Source organism: Emys orbicularis, chromosome 8 (assembly GCF_028017835.1).
Source record: "Emys orbicularis isolate rEmyOrb1 chromosome 8, rEmyOrb1.hap1, whole genome shotgun sequence".
NCBI lineage: Eukaryota > Metazoa > Chordata > Testudines > Emydidae > Emys > Emys orbicularis.
The window spans coordinates 24,241,625-24,266,420 of record NC_088690.1 but is presented as its reverse complement, the minus strand read 5'-3'; the positions used below and the strand labels follow the sequence as shown (position 1 = coordinate 24,266,420).

At 40.7% G+C, this 24,796-nt stretch overlaps 1 protein-coding gene and 1 non-coding gene across 2 annotated transcripts in view; both read right to left on the bottom strand.

Annotated features, from left to right (window-relative positions):
- Window positions 1–24,796, bottom strand: part of ACADM (acyl-CoA dehydrogenase medium chain) — a 41,155-nt gene that overhangs the window by 6,028 nt on the left and 10,331 nt on the right. The window contains exons 3-11 of the mRNA XM_065409302.1: window positions 22,901–22,998; window positions 22,727–22,796; window positions 18,244–18,344; window positions 18,070–18,150; window positions 10,595–10,725; window positions 9,225–9,333; window positions 7,288–7,428; window positions 7,088–7,183; window positions 6,233–6,481 (exon numbers count right to left, since the gene is read on the bottom strand). Of these exons, the coding sequence (XP_065265374.1) occupies window positions 6,233–6,481; window positions 7,088–7,183; window positions 7,288–7,428; window positions 9,225–9,333; window positions 10,595–10,725; window positions 18,070–18,150; window positions 18,244–18,344; window positions 22,727–22,796; window positions 22,901–22,998 (1,076 nt within the window). The remainder of the gene's footprint in view (window positions 1–6,232; window positions 6,482–7,087; window positions 7,184–7,287; window positions 7,429–9,224; window positions 9,334–10,594; window positions 10,726–18,069; window positions 18,151–18,243; window positions 18,345–22,726; window positions 22,797–22,900; window positions 22,999–24,796) is intronic.
- LOC135883202 (small nucleolar RNA SNORD45) lies at window positions 5,732–5,823 on the bottom strand. Its single transcript, XR_010561639.1, has one exon. It is a non-coding gene; the product is annotated as a small nucleolar RNA SNORD45 (small nucleolar RNA).

Genomic DNA, 24,796 nt, shown 5'->3' with positions numbered 1-24,796 from the left:
GCCTTGGGTTTCAGGTATAAAGGTGGAGCCAATCCTGAGGGAGCGAGTAACCAGTCTAACGAGGCAGGGACTGAATGAAGCAGTATCAAAGGCACTGAGTATGGCGGTGCTGGAAGGAGTGTCGACCCTGAAGTCAGTGGCATTACTGAAGCAGGTGACGGTGATGAAGTGGAGGGTGGTGAGAGCTGCCACAGTAATGTTGGCAGTGCCAAATGCAATGGTGCCAAGGAGGTCCCTTGCACTGAACCTGGTTCCGGTCCTGCTTCCACAGACTGTGGAAGGGGAACATCGGGGTGTGGTGCCGACAGACCCGAGGGTTCAGCGGCCCATCCAGCCAATGGGGCTATAAATTATGCAGCCCTAGCAATGTCCTTGACCAAGGGAGAGGTCGAGATGGAAAGGCAGAGGAGGTCTATAGCTTCCTGTCAAGTATCAGAGGGGTAGCCGTGTTAGTCTGAATCTGTAAAAAGCAACAGAGGGTCCTGTGGCACCTTTAAGACTAACAGAAGTATTGGAGCATAAGCTTTCGTGGGTGAATGCCCACTTCATCAGACGCAAGCTTATGCTCCAATACTTCTGTTAGTCTTAGAGGTGCCACAGGACCCTCTGTTGCTTTTTGTAGCTTCCTGGTACGCTGCCAACATGGAAACAGTCAATCAGTGTTGGCATCGCCCTTGTCCCTACTGGACTCAATGGATGCTCTGGATCCAGAACCAGAGTTGACGGTACAGGATTTCTAACCTCCCTACTCGGCACCATGGAGAGATTAGAGCAGGGATTCTCACAATAAATTTTTGGTGGCCTCAGAGTGCAGCCACCAACTCTTGCTGACAATTTTTCCTAAAATATTTAATTAACTTTAGGAAAAACAAATAAATATGCATGTATACACATCCAAATCATTGTAATTTATTTATGTAGGTTTTTTCCAGACTCAGTAATTTAAAAAAAAAAAAAAAAAATGTACAGTGTTCTCTATTCTTTACTGGACCTAAACAGAATAGAAACACAAATAAGATGCTTTGCATGTTCTTGTCTTTTTGTTGTTGTTTCCTTTGCCTTTTTGGATTTTTTTTTTTAAACTTGTTAGATAGTAAGTCTGCTGCTGTGAAAAATGATTAATATCACTTTTCACAGAAGACTTACTCAGCCCCAGCAGGTCCTGGGACAAATTAAGCCCTGGGGCAGAGGGACGATGGCGTGGGCGGTGAGCCTGGGACCAGAGCTTGGAACTAGAGCCTGCTACCACGCGGATGAAGCCCGAAGTCCTGCAGCTGAAGCCTGTCCCCCGCCCTTGGGAAAGTAGGCAATGCACCAGCTGCCTGCACTTCCAACATTTGTGTCTCCGGAGGGGGGGCAGGGTCCAACCCCCGCTGGTGGCCCTGTGAGAGGGGCCATTGCTTTCCTCCTTCCCCATCACAGCCCAGGAGGCTGTGGCCGCAAGAAAAGCCCCTGGTGGCTCCACATAGCCACGGTGGCCGCATTTGAGAAACGTTGGGTTAAAGGCACCTGCGCCATCCTGCGCGCCAGCACTAACCCTGTGCTCTTCCTGAGGGAGGCAGAAGAATGCCCATGAGACCTGGAATGGTCTTATGCAATCTTTTCCTCGGTGCACTAAATGGGGAACAGCTTCTCAGTCTCTTTGAAGAGGCACCTGCTCCAGAGCCTGCAGCACCAGCACTCTCAGAACCAGAGGGTGACCTCCAATCTGACTAGAGCCTTGGTGCTGAAGCATGGCCTGTTCAAGTAGGTGCTGCTTTAGGCAAAGATCCCTAGACATCTGAGGCTAGGTCTACACTACGGGGGGGTGGGGGGGGGGTGGGGGGTGTCGACCTAAGTTATGCAACTTCAGCTACGTGAATAGTGTAGCTGAAGTTGCGTATTTTAGGTCGACTTACCTGGCTGTGAGGACGGCGGCGAGTCGACCGCTGCCGCGCCGCCGTCGACTCCGCTTCCGCCTCTTGCCGCAGCGGATTTCCGGAGTCGACGCAGAGCCATCGGGGATCGATTTTATCGCGTCTTCACTAGACGTGATAAGTCGATCCCCAATAGATCGATTGCTACCCGCCGAATCGGCGGGTAGTGAAGACGTGCCCTGAGTCCATTTTGTGAATGATCTACAGATTGAATACTGTTCCTTGATGTGGGCTTCACCCAAGCACAACGTGTGGAGACTGTTGTTGGGAATCGCTCCCCCACATGACTCACAATGTTTAAACCCTGGTGAGGGCATCTCAGGGGAATACTTAACTAAATACAAATAACGTGAATTGAACAAACACTAAGGATACTCCTAACAACTAGAAAAAAAATACTCTAATATAGTGAGAGATTGTGTAGTCTTAACTTCACAGAGCTCCAACTCCAGCCATAGGCGGTAAGAAGGAACTGAGTGGGTCAGGGCAATGCTGCCTCAAATTAGCCAGGGGAGGGGCTATGACCACAAGGTGCAAGCGCTGCCCCTCTATAGGTACTGCTAAGCAAAATGGCTCCAATGCATTGGGCACACGCACACACCTAAGTGGAATACACGGTTGCATCTCCTTGAAGAAGAACAGCACTGTAATTCCCTCTGAACCTTTCTATGAAATGAGCTTCTAGAATCTGATCCCTTTAGGAAACATAAAATCAAACATCTGGATAGATTTCTCAGATAAGTGTTGTGACTGATATAAAAAGATATTACTCTGAAACTTAATAGGCCATTTATAAAGATGACAACCTAAAACCATTTTACAAACCCAAGGCATCCTAGTTACACAGTAAAAATATTTGAAGAGCTTACGATGGACATGGATCTGTTCTATTACTATTGTATGTTGACCTAGTTATTGGCAACGTTTACTGTATGACTATGTTGGGTTAGTAATGGGGGAGGGGGAGATGTCAGGAAAAACAAACAGAAAGGAAAACTGACTCAAAATAAGTCACTATTTGGTAGGCACTTTGTGGTTGTTAAGAGACAATTCTAGACAGAAAGACTCGGGAACACAAGAAGATCAAAAGGTCAATATCAGTTTATAAAGAGACTGGGGAGCTGTTTGGGGAAACCACACCAACATAGGCACCTGCTGGGGTGTCTGAAGGTTGGCCTGCTTAGGTTATAAACACAGGATGGTAAGATGTTATCTCAGGTAAGACAGATACATGGGTAGATTATAATTTGTTTTAAAATCCTTTTTCTTTTATGCTTTGTTCCTACTGTGAGACAGAAACAATACTTTGTTTTTAACAAGCTGTCTGGTCACAATATTCACCACTGATCACAGACTCTCAAAGGGAAGAACTGTTAAACCCAGTCAGACCTGCTGGGTAAGCATAGCTTATACACAGGGCATGACAGGGTACAGTAGCCCAGGGCCCAGTCTAAGAATGGGAAAATTGTGGGATTACAGTCCAGGAGAGGTAAAGGCATGATGTCTGAACCTGAAGGGGAACACTCAGAGACCAGAGAGGGTACTGGGACAGAGCTTGAGTGGACTGTGCTTTTCTGTAGAGAAGGTAAAGAACTGGAAGGGAGGATGTTTTGTCTGAGACTTGTGTAATTGGGCTGGATTTTCAGAACTCTTTCCTGTTTCCTTCCAATAGATGGTCCCGTAACACTATTTATAGATTCACTGGCAAAGGAAACAGACACACATATGGACTGGAACAAGATCTGGGCCCCAATCCTTGGCTGGCTGTATGTGCCACAGCTAAACTTGGAGAATGCAAAGCCATAGTTGTGCTCCTCTTATCTTGAGCTGGTTCTCTGGTGTGAGTCAGAGCAGCTTCTTAGCTTCTCTAACTCACACCAGCTGCCAATGGACCTGAAAGGCTGTTTGAGCAGCCAGAGGTCACAGGAAAGTCCCAGCCACATACCCTTTAGTCTAAACCTGCTTTTGTGCTGCTGGAGGATACTACTATGCTATGAAGCAGCCACACCACAGGGGAGAATCTGGACCATTACGTGTAGTTTGAATAGTCCAAGACAGAATCTCCCTTTTTAAAAAAGCCTCGAGACACTAATCTCACTACCAGAGTAACACTTGTTCTGAAGGATGTAGGCCTTGTCTATCAGCTGTAGATGAATGCTGTCCATTTTCTGGATGAGAGTTAATGTTACACACTTCATGGACTGGCAAATAATCATGAGAGAAAGCTCAAGAGCATCACTGGAAGATGAATTTCAGAGCCTAGGATTACAGACATCAGTTGCCTTATCCATTGCTTGCTTGTGGAAAAACTGAGCTGCCCAAGGAACACTGACAAAATGGCTCCTCAATCCAGACCAAAGAATAAACTCAAAGATGAAAGCCTCCCATTTCTTTCTTATTTTGCTTCCCTATATCAGAGAAAAATAAAGTAGAGGAAAAGTTAGAGAGGATTGCTGTCATGGGACAAGAGAACTAAATAGCATTCTACCTGAATACAAGTCTTCAGGTTCTGCAGAGGGTATAGAAATGTGCTGTACTAAAAACACAGAATAAGGTTGCAGCTTCCTTTCTTTTTTCTCATATATAAAGAGGAAACCAGAACAGCTTCAGGACTATAGTAATTAATGAGAATAATGAAATAGTTTTATACCATTCATGTGAACCAAAAACAACAGTAGCAGCAAAGAAAAGTTTCCCACCAATTACATTGATAGTTAGTCACAGAACATGGTTTCTAAACTCTCTTTACACCATTAGAACTTGCCAGCATCTTCACAGGAAGGTTGGATAAATATTTTGTGGCTTAGGAAACGCATTGCATGGTGAAAGAACCAAATCCTTTTTAGAATTATTTAGTTGCTCCTATTTCTGCACTTGATAGTTAGTATTAGTAATAAAGTACTGTGCCCCCTGGTTGTGCAAAGGAATTCTTTCACAATCATTCCTTTAGAAGAGTAATTAGTATCAATAATGTTCCTGAGATAACTTCTGCTCGGCACTAGTACTGCAGCACTCTGAGTACTTGAAGTGGTTTTTAGTTTAAGTAATCATAAAATGCTTTTATTATGGGTCCCTCCTTTCTGCCTATGTGACTTGGCAAATGGGTGAAGATTACCACCAGTTTTGCAACAGGGAAGTGCAGTGGATCATCATGTAAGGAAGAAGAAAATTCAATCTCCACTTCAGAAAGCCTTTTAAAATAGTCTGTAAGTTTGATTATTTATATTAAGTGTTTTGTATCATTTCAGTTTCCTTAAAAACTGTTTAAGAACGAACAGACTGAAGTGGGGGATTAAAGTCTATATTCTTCTCTACATTTTGATTTCTTTCCTTTCAGTCTCTGCTTCCTCTTACCTTGCCTAACCAGGTGCTGCTCCCTGCTGTGAAATTGAGCCTCACTGAACTGCCACAGCAGCATTTCAGAGGAGCTTGCTAAGACAACACTGGATACCTGCTATACCAACAAAGTGCTAACAGAGGCAGCCTTCCTTTTACTACACACAGCCCTTTATGTTGCTGCTTAGTTTAAGAGTTATCTGAATTGGGCTGAGAACCATGTTTCATTAAAACTAATTCAGGCTGCTTAAGTACTGGCCATGTAGTGTGGGGTCAGGACAAAGCATGTTTAAGCCAAGTTTAAGAATAGTGTTTTAGCCTATATGCGGACTTGCCATGCCAACATTTCTGTATTCAGACTTAAAATAGCATTTAGAAAGATGGCTCTTACTTGGAAAGAGACACTCAAGTCCCAGAATAAAAATATCCACATAATATATGAATGTTCTAAAAACTGAAGGCACACGTAGCACATCTCTCAGATCTCAAGAGTAATTCTAAGAGCTAAAAAGAGTAGTGACTGTCATCAACTTTAGTTTCAGATAATACATGCCAAGGCTCATCACTGATTTTGGAAGCTACTTTGCCTCTCTTAAAGCCAAATATCCTCCCCTTCCTCACTCCTGGGGTAGCCCAGAACTGTTTTTTCCAATCCATCATCCCAGCTCCCTCCAAAATAGGGGAAATGGAGTGAATGAAGTGCTACTACGACATGCTGCTTAACCTTGGCTAAAACAAGTTCAGTGATAGAGTCCCAAGCTGCCTTCTTGCCTAGCCTCCTTCCCCAATCTACCTAGAAGATGCATCCTACCTCGAAAGATGCAAAGCAAAACCTGCACACACAAAAAGTGAGGTGGGCAGGGAGAAAGCAGCTTTTCAAATATTATTTAGTAGTCAATTTTAAAAGCAAGCAACCACTAGCTTATTTTATAGATATAATACAACCCCATAGTAATATTTTAGTTATTTGTTTTACTTACCTGATAGATTTTGGCATCTCTCATTAGTTTTTCTACAGGATATTCACTATTAAATCCATTTCCTCCAAAAATCTGGACGGCATCTGAAGCTAGTTGGTTTGCAATGTCACCAGCAAATGCCTTGGCAATGGATGCGAAGTAAGTATTTCTGCGACCCGCATCAATCTCCCAAGCAGCCCTTTGGCAAGCCAGTCTAGCTAGTTCCACTTTCATTGCCATTTCAGCCAGCATGAAGGACACTGCTTGGTGCTACGATTGTTAAAATAAAAGCAAGTTAATATTGCCTAGTTGGGATTCTACAGGGAATACAAAAGAAACAATGTAGCTTCTTTAATATTGTGGGCAGAGCAGCATATGGAATTAATTCTGTTCAGAGATATACTATGGGATGGCAGAATCTCACACCTATAGCTCGGGGCATAATCTCAAGTAATTAAAAATTAAAACCTATTTAATTACAACATTTAGCTTTGAACTGCACTGTTTAGCTACATTATTAATGGGGTCTGTATCCTGCTTTACATCAAAAAGAAAAGTTGGTATCAAGTCTTCTCTTCCCTGCAGCTCCCTGCCCAATAAGTAAGGAAACTGAAGTATCTGGTTGATGTAATTCAGCCCCAGCACATTGCTTTCAAATGACCTATCACCATTTACCAATTCATTCTTTAAAAACATTTCTGGACTTAGTACCTGGTTAGCTTTATTTATGGTTTTATATGGAGTGCTCAACTCTACCTTCCCATTTGAAAAAGCAGAGTGAGGGCAGAAGGATACTGTAAAGTAGTCCTATGAAAATAGAATACCTTAACAGCACGTGCTACGAAACTGTGGCTTGTAACTGTTTGCTTAACTTACCTCTACAATTGGTTTTCCAAAGGTTTTTCTTTCCAAAGCATACCTAGTAGCTTCATCCAATGCTCTCTGTGCTAGCCCAACAGCACCTGCTGCTACCTGTATAGTTCAAATACAGTACATAGTAAAATCTGAATTCTCCACTTTTACCTTAGTTTTTTTTGTTTGTTTTTTAAAAAAAGCACCTTATTTCTGCTACTTACTGGAGGTCTGGTTTTATCAAAAGCTCCCATAGCAATTTTAAAACCAACTCCCTCAGCACTTAGAACATTTTCTTTGGGCACTCTCACATCCTCAAAGACAATACCTCTTGTATCTGAGCAGCGCTGACCCATATTCATCTCCTGAAAAGGAAGTTTACAAAAGGTATAACTGTAACTGAATACTTCCATGGCATGATGTTTTCTAAATTTTGATTTACTTGAAAAGAAATTGAAACTGAAAACCTGGTTTAAAAAATCTAAGTTAAACACAGCAGATGCACCCAGAGAGCACTTAGACATGCATATTGGGTAACTCCACACGCAAATACCTATTTGCATTGCAATTAACCACTGCCCTTTGTTTTATAAACCATATTTTTAAACAAAAGACAGATTAGCTCTCTTGAGAGCAAAAATTTAAACAGCTTTGACATAACTGCATTTGGTGGTTTTAATCTTGAAGAGTTACTTCTAGTTGATAAATAAGCAACCAAAAACAATTTCTTTACTTATGCTAAAAACACTCAAGGAGTTTATTAAAACAATGATTTTTTTAAAAAAATCAATCATTCTTTTGCTTATGCTTTTTATTCCCTTTATTTTTCTAAGCACAATGAAAATTGCTAGTTTCACCTTTTGCTTACAGCCATTTTCTAAAGCAGTTTCACTTTTTGGTTTTCATGCACTAGCAACAAAACATTTTAGTGACAAGCTCTTTGAGAGAAATTGTTCTTTCAGAAATAGATTCTATTGAAATGTTACAAAGTCAAAAATGTTTCCATTGAAGTTTGTTTTATACAAGGTTGATTTAATTTTGGATTTATTTGAAAAAATACAAAAATATCAATTTCAGGTTTAAGTTGATATGACAGAGTCCCTTTGATCACTCCCAAGAAATAGAGCAACCAGTAAACAAGCATTTAGGATACCGCTCCACAATGTAAAACAACAAATTTGATGGGTAGCATGGCTCCACCTGCTGCATAGTGGTGCTGTTCAAGTGACAGAACAGCCATGGCTGGGAGTCAGGAAAGGAAAGGAGACATAATTAAATGGACATTTCAAGTTGCCAATCAAGTTGGCAAAATGGTTTCAGGTACCACACTGGCCCATGAGTCATTCCCCTTCTCTCCCCCCTACCTCCATCTCCTTGACAATTTTTGTGGGTGTGTAATCACATTTTTCCTTTTCTTTCCTGCTGCTTTTTAAACACCCACCTTACCAAGAAAAAGAGACAGGCTCTCTATGCAGAGGATCCAATGAAACTGACTATACATGAAGTTATGTCAAATACACAACAGTAAAATATAGAGGAAAAGTAGTTTTTCATTTTCAATAGTTAGGTGTTACTTGAAACAATAGGTAAAATCTTTTCAGACAGAACTCAAGGTGCGGGGTTTTGCAGATAAACTGCTCCTTCCTTACTCCCACCAGTCATGCTTCCTTGCAGACACACACAGATCGGCAGTCAAAACAAAGAAAGTCCTCTGATTGCAAGAAAAAGAGGTCTTAGCTGCAATTCTGATTTCACATATTTCTTATGTACAGTGGTGTAACTCCTTGGTTATTCATAGAGTTCCACCAGTGTAAACAAGATCAAATCAGGCTTTTTTTTTTTTTTTTTTTTTTTTTTTTAAACATCCAGGTGACCAAGCCTCATGTTGACTTGAAATAAACCCATAATACTAATATGATAGACCTAGTAAGTCACCACTAATTTATTTCAAACATCTTTAAAAATGAGTCAGAATACAGAAATAGTAATGAGTACAAAAAGTTTTCTTGTGCTAGGCACAGTTATGTTGTGTACCTAATATGTTAAAAAACATTCAAATAATAGTACTTTCTCCTTTAACATTACTGTTTTTGAGCTGAGCAGTGCAACTCCTAGTACCCCAGCTAGCACGCTTATAAATATCTATGCATATACACTCCACCTTTCTTCCAATTTGGATTCCAGGGCTGTCTGCTTCCACAATAAATCCAGTAAAGGCTTTGCTGGCAGGGGCTTTCAGATCAGGATTGGAACGAGCTAACAAAAAATACCTAGTGCAAACACATAGTAACTTGAGTGACTCAAACCTGTCTTCAGGATTAAGAGATAAACAGATACAAGTTTTTTTAAGATAGATACTGAGTACCATATAACATTAACCCTATCAAGAGATTCTAAAAGGGAAGCATTAAGTTCTTTTCTTCTGGTAGATGACATGAACAATAGACAGCTGGCTTTAAATTGGAAATATTTCTACGGAGGCACTTCCAGTACACCCACCACTGTGGTATCTAAGTGCCAACAAAATTACACAGGACAAATAACTGATACAAAGGACCCTTTCCTCATAGTGTAATGTACATTTTTATTATATTAGTTACTATCTTTAGGAATGTTATGATAAAGCTATTGCAGAGATGAGTCATTTCATAGCAGATCAAGGATTAGGGGAGCAGGTGATTGTGTGAAAATCTTTAGAACTATCATATGATCCCATGGAGGGGATTAATTTTATTCTTCTATGTCTAAATTGCAGCTCATTTCTAAAAGAAAAATGCAACAAATTTGATAAGTCACCCTTGTAGTATTCTTTGATGACATAAGACAGATGCTAGGTGCTATTAAATGGTTCCTCAAAGATCTTGAACCATTAAGCGGATTTCTCTGAAGCAGGTTGTACAGGATATTAACTAGGGCAGGATGAGAGAACTGTACTTTTTTAAAAAATGCTCTTTTCAGACTTCAAGGCAACAACATCTAGATTTGGGGATAGCTCGGAAAGTATTCTTTTTAAGACACCACACAAATGTAACTGCTTTTTATAACCATCTGTGTGGGAAGTGACAAGCGTCTTCTAGCCGTATATGTGGCTAGAAGAAAGAACTATGCTCAATGACCATGTATACAATCAAGGCAGAGTAATGAATAATAAAACAAGTTCTTTTGAGTACTGTGCAAGTAAGTCATCCTCTGTACTTTTCCTCCCTTTAAAAATAGATAGAATTGATTGGCTTTTAAATCATGCTGCTATCAAACACATTTTCAGAAGTTTTGTTATCTGGTGGTTTCCTTAGTAGATCTTGTGGGGCACTAAAGTGTGTATTGTTAGCTGCAAAATTCTGTAGTGATATATTGATCGCAGCTCAAAATATAATGTAATGAACATGAAGATTCAGAAGAGGGATCATAAAAGATAGCCTAATACCTATTTTAGTGTATCAGAGGAAGTTTTCTGTTATATATAAAACATGGTGAAGGGCTGAACACAAAGTAATTGAAACCATACAGCAGATTAATAAGCAGTTAATGTACCAGTTAGCTTTGCCACCATTGGTGATCCACATCTTTTGACCATTTATGACATATTCATCTCCTTTCTTCTCAGCTCTCGTTTTTATACCTGCCACATCAGAGCCTGCTCCAGGTTCTGTTACACAGTAGGCCTAAAAGAAAAAAAGAAAAAAAAAGCAAGGCATCAAGTAACAAATGTCACTTCATTTAATGAAGAGGACTGTATAGATTATCACACTGTGAAGGTACCAAACTATTACTTATAATGGTCTTGATTTTTTCATTTCACTCAATGTGTTTCCACAAATGAAATAAAAGAAGCCTTACCAAAAAAAGTAGATAAAAAGCAAAAGTATGCTTAATAGGTTTAAACTTCCAGAGTGACTTACTAGATATTATGGAAAATTTTGACAAGGCATATCGTGCAGTTTACTTTTTGAAGTAATAAGAAAGTAGTAAGTGATGTGGGTAGCAACTCAATTTATTTTTATTTTTTAAGTCTCCCCTGTTATCTTTATATCCCTGATGCACCATAATGTAAAAATTGTTAATAATTCAATCTGTGTATAGTAATAGTGCTTTACTGGGGGATTGAATGGCTCTTAAAATTATCAGAATACAAACCACCTCACTTTTAAGCTGCTAATTTGAATCCAGCCAAGGCTGGTAGTGACTGAAAGTTTATATTTGATGTTTAGGTGCCTATATTAAAAAAAATGGTGGTCTCAATCCAGTGATTAAGCAATTGTGCACTAGTAAAAATGGCACCTTGCTGGCAGAAAACTCATGGATTAAAAAGGAATGGACTTTCCTCTCACCTCTAGGAAATGGTCCCCAAAGGATACGCTTAAGTCACACTACTGATGGAACACAGGGAAGCTTGTAATGCAGTCTGTGTTACACCTTTACAGCAGAAAGAAATTTAGACTCTAATACCAGTATAATTTTGAATAGTGAAAGTTCCTTATTTGACACAGAAGAGTATACCAGTGTGTCAGAGAGTAGACCTTAGTCCAGTGTTTGTAATTCTTCTAATGAGTACAAAAAACACAATTGTATGAGTGTCACAGGGTTCAGGATGCAATCCAGAATAGCAAGGGGTTGAGTAACCGCCTACCCTGTAACCCTGGGTGCCTCAAATGCTTTGCTACTATAACTCCAAGCCATGACATTCACGGTCAGCAACAACATGCAGGTCACGCCCTGAGTACCTATGTCTATCTGCAGCTTTGGTCCTACAACTCTGACCCCAGCAGCCTGCCTGCAACACGCCAGTCACCCCACGTGACTTTCTACCAGCCTGGGTTAATACTTGCAGGGTGACTCCAACACACTCCCAATCCCAATTATTCCCCAAACTATGTACTCTAATGTCCAGCCCTCTCTTGGACAGTTCAGAGAAATAATACTGTTTGTTTGTTCCTCTAAAGACACAAAAGCACATTACAGCTTATTAACTTAACTGGGGTAAATACACCTTTCCCTTTAAACACAGCACTGAATTGGTTTATAGTAAAAATAAAACAAATCTATTTACAATAGGACATAGGCTAACTGGTGCCAAGAAAAAGGAATAATGTTATAAAGTGTTACAAACAAATAAAAAAGTCTCAAACTTAAGCTAGCAAGGAACAGGATTTGTTCAAGATGGTTTCTCTCACCAGTCTTCCATTTTTCCAGCCATGGCTGACTTCCTCTCAGTCAGGACCTTTCACAGAAGCACCCTTGTCTTCCTGGGTGAAAGAATCAGCTCTCTCACCTATATTCAATTCCCAGGGACTTCAACTCTACCTCCCTCCTTCATTTAAGGACCCATCTTTCTCAGCTTGCAAGAACTCTGTTCGCTTGTGTCTGTCTAGTGATGGATGCCAAAGATGGCTTCTTTCTTTGCTTATACCTTTCAAAGTTCAATTACTTTGGTTCAAGAGGCAGAATGACCTCATGCTGTTTTTCCTTTCCTCTGGTCTTCCCATCCCCCTGTACGTAAATAGGGCTTCTGCTGTTTTCATTGAGCCATTAATTTACATAGGAGACAAATAGCTGCCTTCTCTCCTGTCTGGAAGAAAGCCTGTTTCTCCCTATTTGGACACAGACTTTAAAGCATATCATCATTATGTATCCCTATCTCCTCATATAGTGTTACATTTCACAATGATATTAATCACTAGTATGTCATTAGCGTTCAGAGAAGACCTCCACTCTATACCATCTTATAATACAGTAGTATTGTATATTATCATTTGATTCACAATTGCTTATCATTTGAGGTTCAGCCCCCATCTTTATATACAAGTAAATACATTTGCAATGTATTTTTTGAAAAGTAAAACCAGACCAAGCTTCTCTCCTGTTGGGCATAGACGCCATGCTATCTCCTCCTGCATTTGGCTTGATAGCTTTGTTTACCAAACATGTACCTTCATTGTCTGCCTGAAGACCAGGCTGACCAGAGAATCAAATACACATTGCTTTGTCTAAGGCAGTCTGTGCTTATGGATTATGTGCCAAACACATATTAAGAATATAATTCTGGTGCATATTCAGAATTTTTTACACACATCCACTACATACATCATGCAAAAATGTTAATCATCGGTGAGTTATTATTTTCTAATGATAATTTACATGCCACCTTTTAGATACAGATATGACAATAGTCTGTTAGTTACAGTGAGTATGTCAGGCTTGACAAGGGCTGCTGACAGAGTGAAGCACTGTCAGGGTTCCCTCCCCACTCCCAACTCTGAACTTTAGGGTACAGACGTGGGGACCCGCATGAAGACCCCCTAAATTTATTTTTACCAGTTTAGGTTAAAAACTCCCCTATTCCTTGAATTAAGGAACACTGCCACCACCAAGTGATTTAAACAAACATTTAGGGAGGGCCACTTGGAGCCCTACCTTCCCCAAATATCCCCTCAACCCCCTACACCCCTTTTCCTGGGCAGGCTGAGAATAATCCCCCAAGCCCCTACACCCCCTTTCCTGGGGAGGCTTGAGAATAATATCCTCACAAATTGGTACAGGTGAACATAGACCCAAACCCTTGGATCTTAAAACGATGAAAAATCAATCAGGTTCTTAAAAGAAGAATTTTAATTAAGAAAAGGTAAAAGAATTACCTCCGTAAAATCGGGATGGTAAGTACTTTACAGAATAACAAAAGACTCAAGAACATAGAGGATCTCCCCTCTAGGCAAAACCTTAAAGTTACAAATCCAGGGATAAACCTCCCTCTAGACAAAACCTCCCTCTAGACAAGGAAAATCACAAGCCAAAATAAAAGCAAGCTAACACATTTCCTTATTATTACTTACTAATTCTAACTGAGTTGGATTGCTTGCCTTCTTGATCTGTCTCCGGCAAGCGCACAGAACAGACAGACAAAGAACAGACAAAACAAAGCCTTTTCCCCCTCCCCAGATTTGAAAGTATCTTGTCCCCTTATTGGTCCTTTTGGTCAGGTGCCAGCTAGGTTACCTGAGCTTCTTAACCCTTTACAGGTAAAAGGATTTTGTACCTCTGGCCAGGAGGGATTTTATAGTACTGTAGACAGAAAGATGGTTACCCTTCCCTTTATATTTATGACAAGCACAAATGAGCCTCTGTGTCACAATGAGGCATGTCTTGGTTTAGCTGTTAAAGAAATGCTGTCTTTCCACCCTTCATGTATCATAGTATCAGAAATAACACTGACTGAGATGGCATTCATACTTGCCAAAAAATTAACTGTTATGCTCTGACAATCAGTCTATCATTACAAATACAAATACACACAACAATAGGCTGTCAAGTATGTAATACATACATACGTACACACACACACACACACACCCACCATAAACACATGGAAACATATTCCTCTCACGTTCCTCTCTCTACATGCAAACTTGAACTGTTTTTCCTAATAGATCCCATCAAGGACCTGGTGAAGCCCTTTACAAAGATGACTATTGATAAAGATCATCAGGAAAGTGGGGCTCACATATAAACTTTAGTTTTATCTTTCGGATACAGTACAAAGCAAATCTTGATACACCTCTACCCCGATATAACGCTGTCCTCGGGAGCCAAAAAAATCTTACCACGTTATAGATGAAACCGCATTATAGCTAACTTGCTTTGATCCGCCGGAGTATTATATCGGGTCGCGTTATATCGGGGTAGAGGTGTACTAAAGATACCACAACATTAGGGGTGCTCTATTCTATCTAGGATCTGACAGGGTGGAAGCTCACAATAAGCCACTGTCATGAATAAGAATAATAAATACATGTATTGCAAACTTAAAGCTAAATTACTTGGACCACCAAAACTAAAATTTCCACATTTGAGATTAGGATATTGAAAAGCTACTTACTGATGCTGTCCTCTAAGTATTTAAAAAACCACCACCACACAGGGCCAAATGAGTCCAAGCAACTTAGTGACTAATTGGCTTACTATTCTGATAAAACTTCAATAATAGATAAGAACATAAGAATGGCCATACTTTGGGTCAGATCAAAGATTCATCTAGCCCAGTATTCTGTCTTCCGACAGTGGCCAATGCCAGGTGCCCCAGACTCAATGAACAGAACAGGTAATCATCAAGTGATCCATTCCCAGCTTCTGGCAAACAGAGGCTAGGACACCATCCCTGCCCATCCTGGCTAATAGCCATTTATGGACCTAGCCTCCATTAATTTATCTAGTTCTTTTTTGACCCCTGTTATAGTCTTATCCTTCACAACATTCTCTGGCAAAGAATTCCACAGGTTGGCTGTGTGTTGTGTGAAGAAATACTTCCTTTTGTTTGATTTTAAACCTGCTGCCTATTCATTTCATTTGGTGACCCCTGGTTCTTGTGTTATGAGAAGGAATAAATAACACTTCCTTATTTGCTTTCTCCACACCAGTCATGATTTTATAGACCTCTATCATATCCCCCCTCCCCCCCTTGTCTCTTTTCCAAGTTGAAAAGTCCTAGTTTTATTAATCTCTCCTCATATGGAAGCTGTTCCATACCCCTAATAAATTTTTGTTGCCCTTTTCTGAACCTTTTCCAATTCCAATTACATCTTTTTTGAGATGGGGTGATCACTACTGCACGCAGTCTTTAAGACGTGGGCATACTATGGATTTATATAGAGGCAATATGATATTTTCTGTCTTCTTATCTATCCCTTTCTTAATGATGCCCAACATTCTGTTCGCTTTTTTGACTGCCACTGTACATGGAATGGATTTTTTCAGAGAACTATCCACAATGACTCCAAGATTTCTTTCTTGAGTGGTAACAGCTAATTTAGACCCAATCATTTTATATGTATAGTGGGGATTATGTTTTCCAATGTGCATTACTCTGCATTTATCAACATTGAATTTCATCTGCCATTTTGCTGTCCAGTCACCCAGTTTTGAGAGATCCTTTTGTAGCTCTTCGCAGTCTGCATGGGACTGAACTATCTTGAGTAGTTTTTTTGTTTGTTTGTTTGTTTTTAACATCTGCAAATTTTACCACCTCACTGTTTACTCCTTTTTCCAGAGCATTTATGAAAATGTTGAATAGGACTGGGCCCAGTAAAGACCCTGGTGGACACCACTATTTACCTCTCTCCATTCTGAAAACTGACTATTTACTCCTACCCTTTGTTTCCTATCTTTTAACCAGTTAGCAATCCATGAGAGAACCTTCACTCTTGTCTCATGACTGCTTACTTTGCTTACAAGCCTTTGGTGAGGGACCTAGTCAAAGGCTTTCTGAAAATCTAAATATACTATATCCACTGGATCCTCCTTGTCCACATGCTTGTTGACCCCCTCAAAGAATTCTAGTAGATTAGTGAGGCATGATTTCCCTTTTCAAAAACCATGTTAACTATTTCCCAACAAATTATGTTCATCTATGTGTCTGACAATTTTGTTCCTTACTATAGTTTCAACCAGTTTGCCCGGTACTGAAGTCAGGTTTACGGTCTGTAATTGCTGGGTTCACCTCTGGAGCCCTTTTTAAAAAACTGGCATCACATTAGCTATCCTCCTGTCATTTGGTACAGAAGCTGGTTTAAATGATAGGTTACAAACTACAGTTAGTAGTCCTACAATTTCACATTTGAGTTCCTTCAGAACTCTTGGGTGAATACCATCTGGTCCTGGTGACTTATTACTGTTTAGTTTAGCAATTTATTCCAAAACCTCCTCTAATGACACCTCAATCTGGGACTGTTATTCATATCTGTCACCTAAAAAGAACGGCTCGGGTTTTGGAATCTCCCTCACATCCTCAACTATGAAGACTGATGCAAAGAATTAATTTAGTTTCTCCACAATGGCCTTATTGTCCTTGAGTGCTCCTTTAGCATCTCAATCGTCCAGTAGCCTCACTAGTTATTTAGCAGGCTTCCTGCTTCTGATGTTCGTAAAAAAAGTTTGCTATTATTTTTTGAGTCTTTGGCTAACTGTTCTTCAAATTTTTTTTTTGCCTTCCTATTTATATTTTTACACTTCATTTTCCTCACTAAGATTTAACTTCCACTTTATAAAGGATGCTTTTTTGTCTCTCACTGCTTCTTTTACTTTGTTGTTTAGCCACGGTGGCGCTCTTTGGTTCTCTTACTATGTTTTTTAATTTGGGGGATACATTTAAGTTGAGCCTCTATTATGGTGTCTTTAAAAAGTTTCCATGCAGCTTGCAAGGGTTTTACTTTTGGTGCTTTACCTTTTAATTTCTGTTTAACTAACCTCGTTTTTGTGTAGTTCCCCTTTCTGAAATTAAATGCTACAGTGTTGGGCCGCTGTGGTATTTTCCTCGCCACAGGGATATTAAATTTAATTATAGTATGGTCACTATTACCAAACGGTCCAGATATATTTATCAATCTAGTTTCTATACTTCAACTCTAATGTGATACATGTGCATGACCCTTGTCCAGGGTCACACATTCTTTGTGCCTTAATTTCCACATATGAGAGTGTGAAGTGCTTTGAAATCTGGAGCTAAAAATGCAAAGGAATGTTTTATGTTTATCCTGTTCTTTTGTAATGCTCTATTTTTGGCTGCTTAGTTATGCAGCCTTTATTGAAGTAGACATCTGAATCTTCACCATATTCTAGATACAGCAGCTACTGAGAGTTTATAGTACTTCAGATTGTTTTTATGCCCTAAGGTGTTGGGCCATACTTTTAATTATTTTCTGAAATCTGCCTCTGATTACATAAATGTGATTTTTTTCGACCTCCCACCCACCACGCCTCTTCTTGAAAGAAAAGTTAGATTTTGAGACAATTATGTTAGGATTCCTGGTTGACTGTACTCCAAATAACTTCTATTTGCTAACTGAATGTGTTCCACTTACTATCCCTGATCTTACAGTAAATTGTGATGTCTTATATAAATGTCTTATATTTAAGTAGCTATTTGGATTAAGTACATATCTCTTTACATTTTCTTCAAAAGAAAGCAAAATAAGATATCATGGACCATGAGCATTCTACAAAGTAGCAGCTACACTTACACACATCAATGGCTCCTCAGTCATTCTCCCCAAATATTTCTTCTGCTGTTGCTCATTTCCTGCAATGATGACTGGCATTTGCTACAAGAGAAGATTTATTCTTTTAAAATAGTGAACAGAATTCTATAAACTCTAGTCAAAAATAATAGAAAAATAAAACAACATAAGACTTACTCCCAAGGAATTCGCTTCAATAGCAGTTTGGACCCCTGTACATCCATAAGCTAGTTCTTCTGTAATAAGGCAAGTTTCAAAAGTGCCAAGGCCCAGTCCACCTACAGTTAAATAGTTTATTTACCAAAAATAGTTTACAGCCAAAACATGCAACAATTCTTTATACAGATAAATTCAAGGAAATATCAAAAACATATCCCCTTGGATATGTATGTATTTATCACATTTTATCCAAACAGTCAATTCCCCAGGCATGAGAATTTAGAGTTTTGTCAAATAAGTAAGACTATTTAAAAAAAATAAAATTTCATACTCCAGGGTTTCTGTGAGCGATCTGCTTGGCAAGCTACAAAGAACTGAGACAAAAGTATTTTTGTACGAACTTCTTGTTGTCAATACTCTTGGCTCTCCCCCCTCCATACTGGATCCTTTTGCCTCCAGATTCTAGCTGTTATCCAGCCAGCCGAGAATTTTCCTGGAGTATAAGAGTTCTGAGCTGAAAAGCTGGCAGTGTGGACTCCTACACCATCCTACTTCTGGCCCAAATTTAAGGCATGTGCTCCAAATAGTCTCCAATTGGCAAATGATCCCTCTGGAGTCAGCCCTTGGGCTGCTCTAACTTGTGCCAGAGCCTAGGCCAAGACAGACAGAGAAATTGGGGAGTAATAATCAGCTCCCTGACATTTCCCCTACTAAACCAAATAGATGCCAGCCATAGGAGAGAATCTGGCCCTAAATTGATAGGTCTCAATCTAACCTCCAGTTTCCACAGTCAGTCTGAGTAGTCCTTTAAAGCCTACAGAGGATAGTGTCTTTTTTTGTGATTGCATGGCATTGTTACCAGACTTGAGGCCTGCAACAAAATTTTTTCTACAATGATCACTCTTGATTAATTCCATATCATATTTAGACATTGTAGTGAGATTCCTTCAAAAATACACTAGTTAAAAAAAAAAAAAAAAATCACTGAAGTTGACTGTGTACCTTCTTCTAAATCACACTACAAAAGAAAATCTGCTAGGAAGAGATGAGGTCCTCCTGACATGGAAGGGGAACAACATCTCCTAGCGAGGAGAGCTTTAAACTATGTTCAAAAGGTGACAGGTGACCAAAGCCCATCGATAGGCCTAAAGAAGGCAATCATAAAAGAAGATTAGGTGTTGGGGGTGTGGCGGGACATGGAAAATTACAGTAAGGTCATAGGAGCGACAAGAGAGTAATCAGTGGGGGAAACTGTTCAACATCTTAGATTTCTATACACAAATGCAAGGAGTTTATTCCCCAAACAGGAAGAAGTGGAAGAGAGTTGTACGTAAGCTAACTGATAACTAAATTGGCATCACAGAAACTTGGTGGGATAAGTCTCATGACTGGAATATTGGTAGAGAGAGGTATAGCTTGTTCAGAAAGGACAGGAAGGGAAAAAAGGGAGGAGGTGTTGCATTATACATCAAGAATATATATATATGTATGAGTTCTGAGGTCCAGGAAGAGGTAAGAGGCAGACCAGCTGAAAAAGTCTCTGGGTAAAGATAAAAGAGGGGAAAAAGGGTCATGGTAGGGGTCTATATAGGCCACCACATCAGGAAGAGGAGGTGGAGAAGACATTTCCAGAACAAACAAATATCCAAAAATGCAAGACTTACTAGTAATAAAGGACTTTAACTTCCCAGACACCTGTTGGGAAAGTAATACGGCAAAACACAATTTCCAGTAAGTCTTGGGATGTATTGGGGACAATTTTTTGCTCCAGAAAGTGAAGGAAGTAACCAAGAGGACAGCCATTTTAGACTTGATGGGGAATTGGTTGTGAATCTGAAGAGAGAAGGCAATTTGGGTGAAAGTGATCATGAAATAATAGATTTCCTGATTCTAAGGAAAGGAAGGAGCTAGAGCAGCCAAATAAATGACAATGGACTTCAACAAAGTAGACAAACTCAGGAAACTGATAGGTAAGGTCTCATGGGAAGAAAATGTAAGGGATAAAGGAGTTCAGGAGAGCTGGCAGTTTCTCAAGACAACAATATTAAAGGCACAACTGCAAACTATTCTGATGCAGAGGAAAGACAGAACCATATTGGCCTCTTAACTATTTTTCCTATCAGGGGCTGTTCAATTACCGGAAAATTGAAAAAGGAATCCTACCAGAAGTGGAAAGGATGAAAAGAGGAGTACAAAAGAACAGCACAAGTATGAAGGGACAAAATCAGAAAGACTAAGGCACAAAATAAGTTAAACATAGCAAGGGACCTAAAAGGTAATAAGAGGTTCCTTAAATACAGTAAAGTAAGGGGAAAAAAAAAAAAAAAAAAAAAAAAGCGTAAATCCTCTAATTAACAGGGAAGGAGAGCTAATAACTGATGACATCAAGAAGGCTAGGTGTTTAATGCCTATTTTGCTTCAGTCTTCACTAAAAATGGTCATACTTCAACACAATAAATATTAACAAGAAGGGTGAAGAAAAGCCAAAATAGGTGAAGAACAGGTTAAAGAATTTTTGAATAAATTAGAAGTATTCAAGTCCACAGGGCCTGATGAAATTCATCCTTGGGTACTTAAAGAACTAGCTGAAGCAATCTCGAACCCAGTAACAATTATCATCAAGAACTTGAGAGGACTGGAAAAGGGCAAACATAGCACCTATCTTTAAAAAGGAGACAAAGATGACCCGGGAAATTATAGACCCATCAGCCTAACTCCAAAACCTGGAAAGATACTGGAACAAATTATTAAACAATGAATTTGTAAGCACCTACAGGACAATAGGGTTATAAATAATAGCCTGCATGGATTTGTCAAGACCAAATCATGTCAAACCAACCTAATTTCGTCTTTGACAGGGTTACTGGCTTAGTGGATGAGGGGAAGCTGTAGACATAGTATCTCTTGATTTTAGTAAAGCTCTTGACACAGTTCCACAAGATATTTTCATAGGCTAACTAGGGAAATGTCGTCTAGATTAAATTACTATAAGGTTGGTGCAAAACTGGAAAGACAGACTGTACTCAAAGAGTAGTTATCAAATGTTCGCTGTCAAACTGGGAGGACATATTTAGTGAAGTCCCACAGGGGTCAGTCCTGCATCTGATACTAGTCAATAATTTCTTTAATGACTTGAATAATGGAGTGATGGGGAGGGAATGATTACAAAATTTACCAATGACACAAAACTAATAGAGGTTGGGAGCACTTTGGAGGACAGAATTAGAATTCAAAAGGACATTGAAAAATTGGTCTGAATCAACAGGATGAAATTCAATAAAGACAAGCAGAAAGTAATTAGGAAGGAAAATCAAATACACAACTACAAAATGGGGAATACTTGGCTAGTTGATAGAACTGCTGAAAAGGATCTGGGGGGGGGTACTAGCTGATCACAAATTGAACTGGAGTCAACAATGTGATGCAGCTGCAAAAAAGGCGATCATTATATTAAAAGGAATGTCGAATATAAGACATGGAAAGTAACTGCCCAGCTCAGTTACTTGGAGGGGGAGGGATAGCTCAGTGGTTTGAGCATTAGCCTGCTAAACCCAGGGTTGTGAGTTCAATCCTTGAGGGGGCCATTTAGGGATCTAGGGCAAAAATCTGCCTGGAGCCGGGTCCTGCTTTGAGCAGGGGATTGGACTCCTCCTGAGGTCCCTTCCATCCCTGATATTCTATGATTCAGTTTGCACTGGTGAGACCCAGGTTGGAGTACTGTACAAATCCTGGGTACCACACTAGGAAAGACACAGAAACTGGAGAGAGTCCAGAGTAGTGCAACAAAAATGATAAAAAGTTTAGAAACCCTGATTTATGATGAAATGTTAAGAAAACTGAACACATTTAGTCTGGAGAAAAAACCTGATAGTCTTCAAATTGTTACGGACTGCTATAAAGAAGACTGATCAACTGCTCTCCACGTCCACTGAAAGTAGGACAGGAAGTAATGGGCTTAATTGGCAGTGAGGGAGAATTAGGTTAGATATTAGGAAAATCTTTCTAGCTATAAGGGTAGTTAAGCTCTTGAATAGGCTTCCCGAGGAGGTTGTGGAATCCCCATCACTAGAGGTTTTTAAAAACAGATTGGAGAAACACTTGTCAGGGATGTCCAAGTTTACTTGGTCCTGCTTCAGCATAGGAGGCTGGAGTTGATGACTTTTCAATGTCCCTTCCAGCTCTACATTCTGTGATTCTATGATAATACTGTATGTTTTTCCAGTAGAAGCCCCCAGCCTCTAGTATGTTAGTGAATGCTGTTGTATTCGTGTATTTTGACTTTTAATATCTAGGAATTTTTAATCATGCACTGAACAAGTCAGCCTGCCTATTGAATATACCTGTTATTGCTTTACGTCTTCAAATTCGGAGTAGTTTATTTAGTACCAACCACATAACGTTACCTTAATAAAAAAAAAAAAAAAAGGGGGAGGGGGGGGTTCTCCGTAGCATTCTTCTTCATTTCTTTTATTTTATAAGCTTAAAAAAGCTGCTTACTCACCACAACTTTCTGGTATGTGTGAATTCATCAGACCAAGTTCCCATGCCCGTTTTATAAGGGGAACAGGATACTGAAAAGAAAGTATTTACACTCTCAGTCATTCAGTTAATTTCTCAGAACTGGAAAATGTGGAATATCCACACCTATTTTCCCACAAAAATATGGCAAGCCTACCTCTCCAGTTTTGTCATATTGTGCAGCAACAGGGATGATTTCCTCTCTAGCAAATTTACGAGCAGTAGCTTGAAACTCTCTCTGTTCATCACTGAGCTCTAGAAAACAAAACATTTTAGTCACAAATTCTACACTACAGTTAGTCTTACTGCTTGTTAGAACTACTGATCTACTTCAGTGTTCGCTCTAATTTTTCCCACCCATGTGCGGAATGAATTTTGTTATGTGCACCAATATGGAGGTGATGTGTAACACATCACCTCCATATTGGTGCACATAACAAAATTCATGTGATGGTGGTGGGGCCAAGGGGTTCAGAGTGTGGGAGGGAGCTCAGGGCTAGGGCTGAGGGTTGGAGGGCAGGGGTGTGAAGGCTCCGGCTGGGGGTGCGGGCTCTGGGGTGGGGCCGGGGATGAGGGATTTAGGGCTGGAGCAGAGGATTGGGTGCAGGGGTGTGAGGGCTCTGGGGTGGGGCCATGGATGAGGGGTTTGGGGTGCAGGCTGCCCCGGGGCTACAGCAGGGAGAGAGGACTCCCCACCAGCTGTCTCTCCCTGCAGCAGCACCTGGGCTGGGGGGGTGGGGGGGAAAGAGGGGCCTCTCCCCGCCACGTCAGCTCCGGGGCTGAGGCTGCAGGATAGGTGCCCCTTCCCCGGACGTGCCTGGGGCCATGCCGCAGCAGAGTTGGGGCTGGCAGATCCCCAGGCAGGTTCCCTGAGCTCCTGCACAGTGCTAAATAGGCTGCTGTGCAGCTTACAGGGAACTTAGATCTGCTCCCACCTGAAGCACGGGGGGGGAGGAAGAAAAGAAAAACCATCCTCAGTTGCCTCCTGGGGGCCAAAAAGGCTCAGCCTTCCCCTACCTAGCTGAAAAGTGGAGATTATGCTCTTAACAAGATGTACAATGCACTTATTTATTGATGATACTGCAGAACATTGAAAATGTCAATGTGGGTGTGAGGCTTCCCAGGGTTGTGAGGCACCTCATCACCACCTGCCCTTAGTGTGAGGAAATCTTGTCTGTGCCTGCTGAGTCAGCTCCCTGATTCCATCAGCTTCTGGTAACACAAGCACTGCCTTCCAGGCCCACAGGCCTTGCACTCTCTGTACAAGTTACCGACAGGCACACACCAATCTTCAAGTCCTCTGCATGTCCTGCTGGAGTGCCTATCCCCTTATCCACTGAAAACTCTCAGAACTCCCAGATTCTCTACTTTCAAAGGAACAGTACACACCAAATTACTAGTTTCATGTCAAGATCACCACTCTGCTTAACACATGGCCCTTAGATATATTTACAGTAAAAACAAGAATAAGTTTAGTATCAAAGAACAGAGATTCAAATGAAAGCCAGTAAGAATATTGTAAACAAATGGTTACATACAAAACAAAATCCTAACATGCCTTCTGGAGCCTAAACTTAACTCACAGGACATACCTGTGTTTCCTACAGGATAGCATACCCCAAATTCTTTCCCCAGCATTTTCAACTAGGATGGCTCAGACCAGTGGTCTCCAACCTTTTTACACACAAGATCACTTTTTGAATTTAAGTGCAACCCAGGATTTACTCCACCCCTTTCCCAAAGTCCTGCCCCGCTCACTCCATCCCCCCCTCCCTTAAATTGCTCGCTTTCCCCCACCCTCACTCACTTTCACCAGGCTGGGGCAGGAGGTTGGGGTTCTGGAGGGGGTACAAGCTCTGGGCTGGGGCCAAGGGGTTCAGAGTGTGGGAGGGGGTTCTGGGCTGTGGGGTGGGGCAGAGTGTCAGGGTGCAGCAGGGGGTATGGGGTGCTGGCTCTGGGAGGGGGCTCTGGGCTAGGGCAGGAGGTTCGGGGTGCAGGCTCCGGGAGGGAACTCAGGGCTGGGGGTTGGTGCAGGCTCCTGCTGGGCAGCACT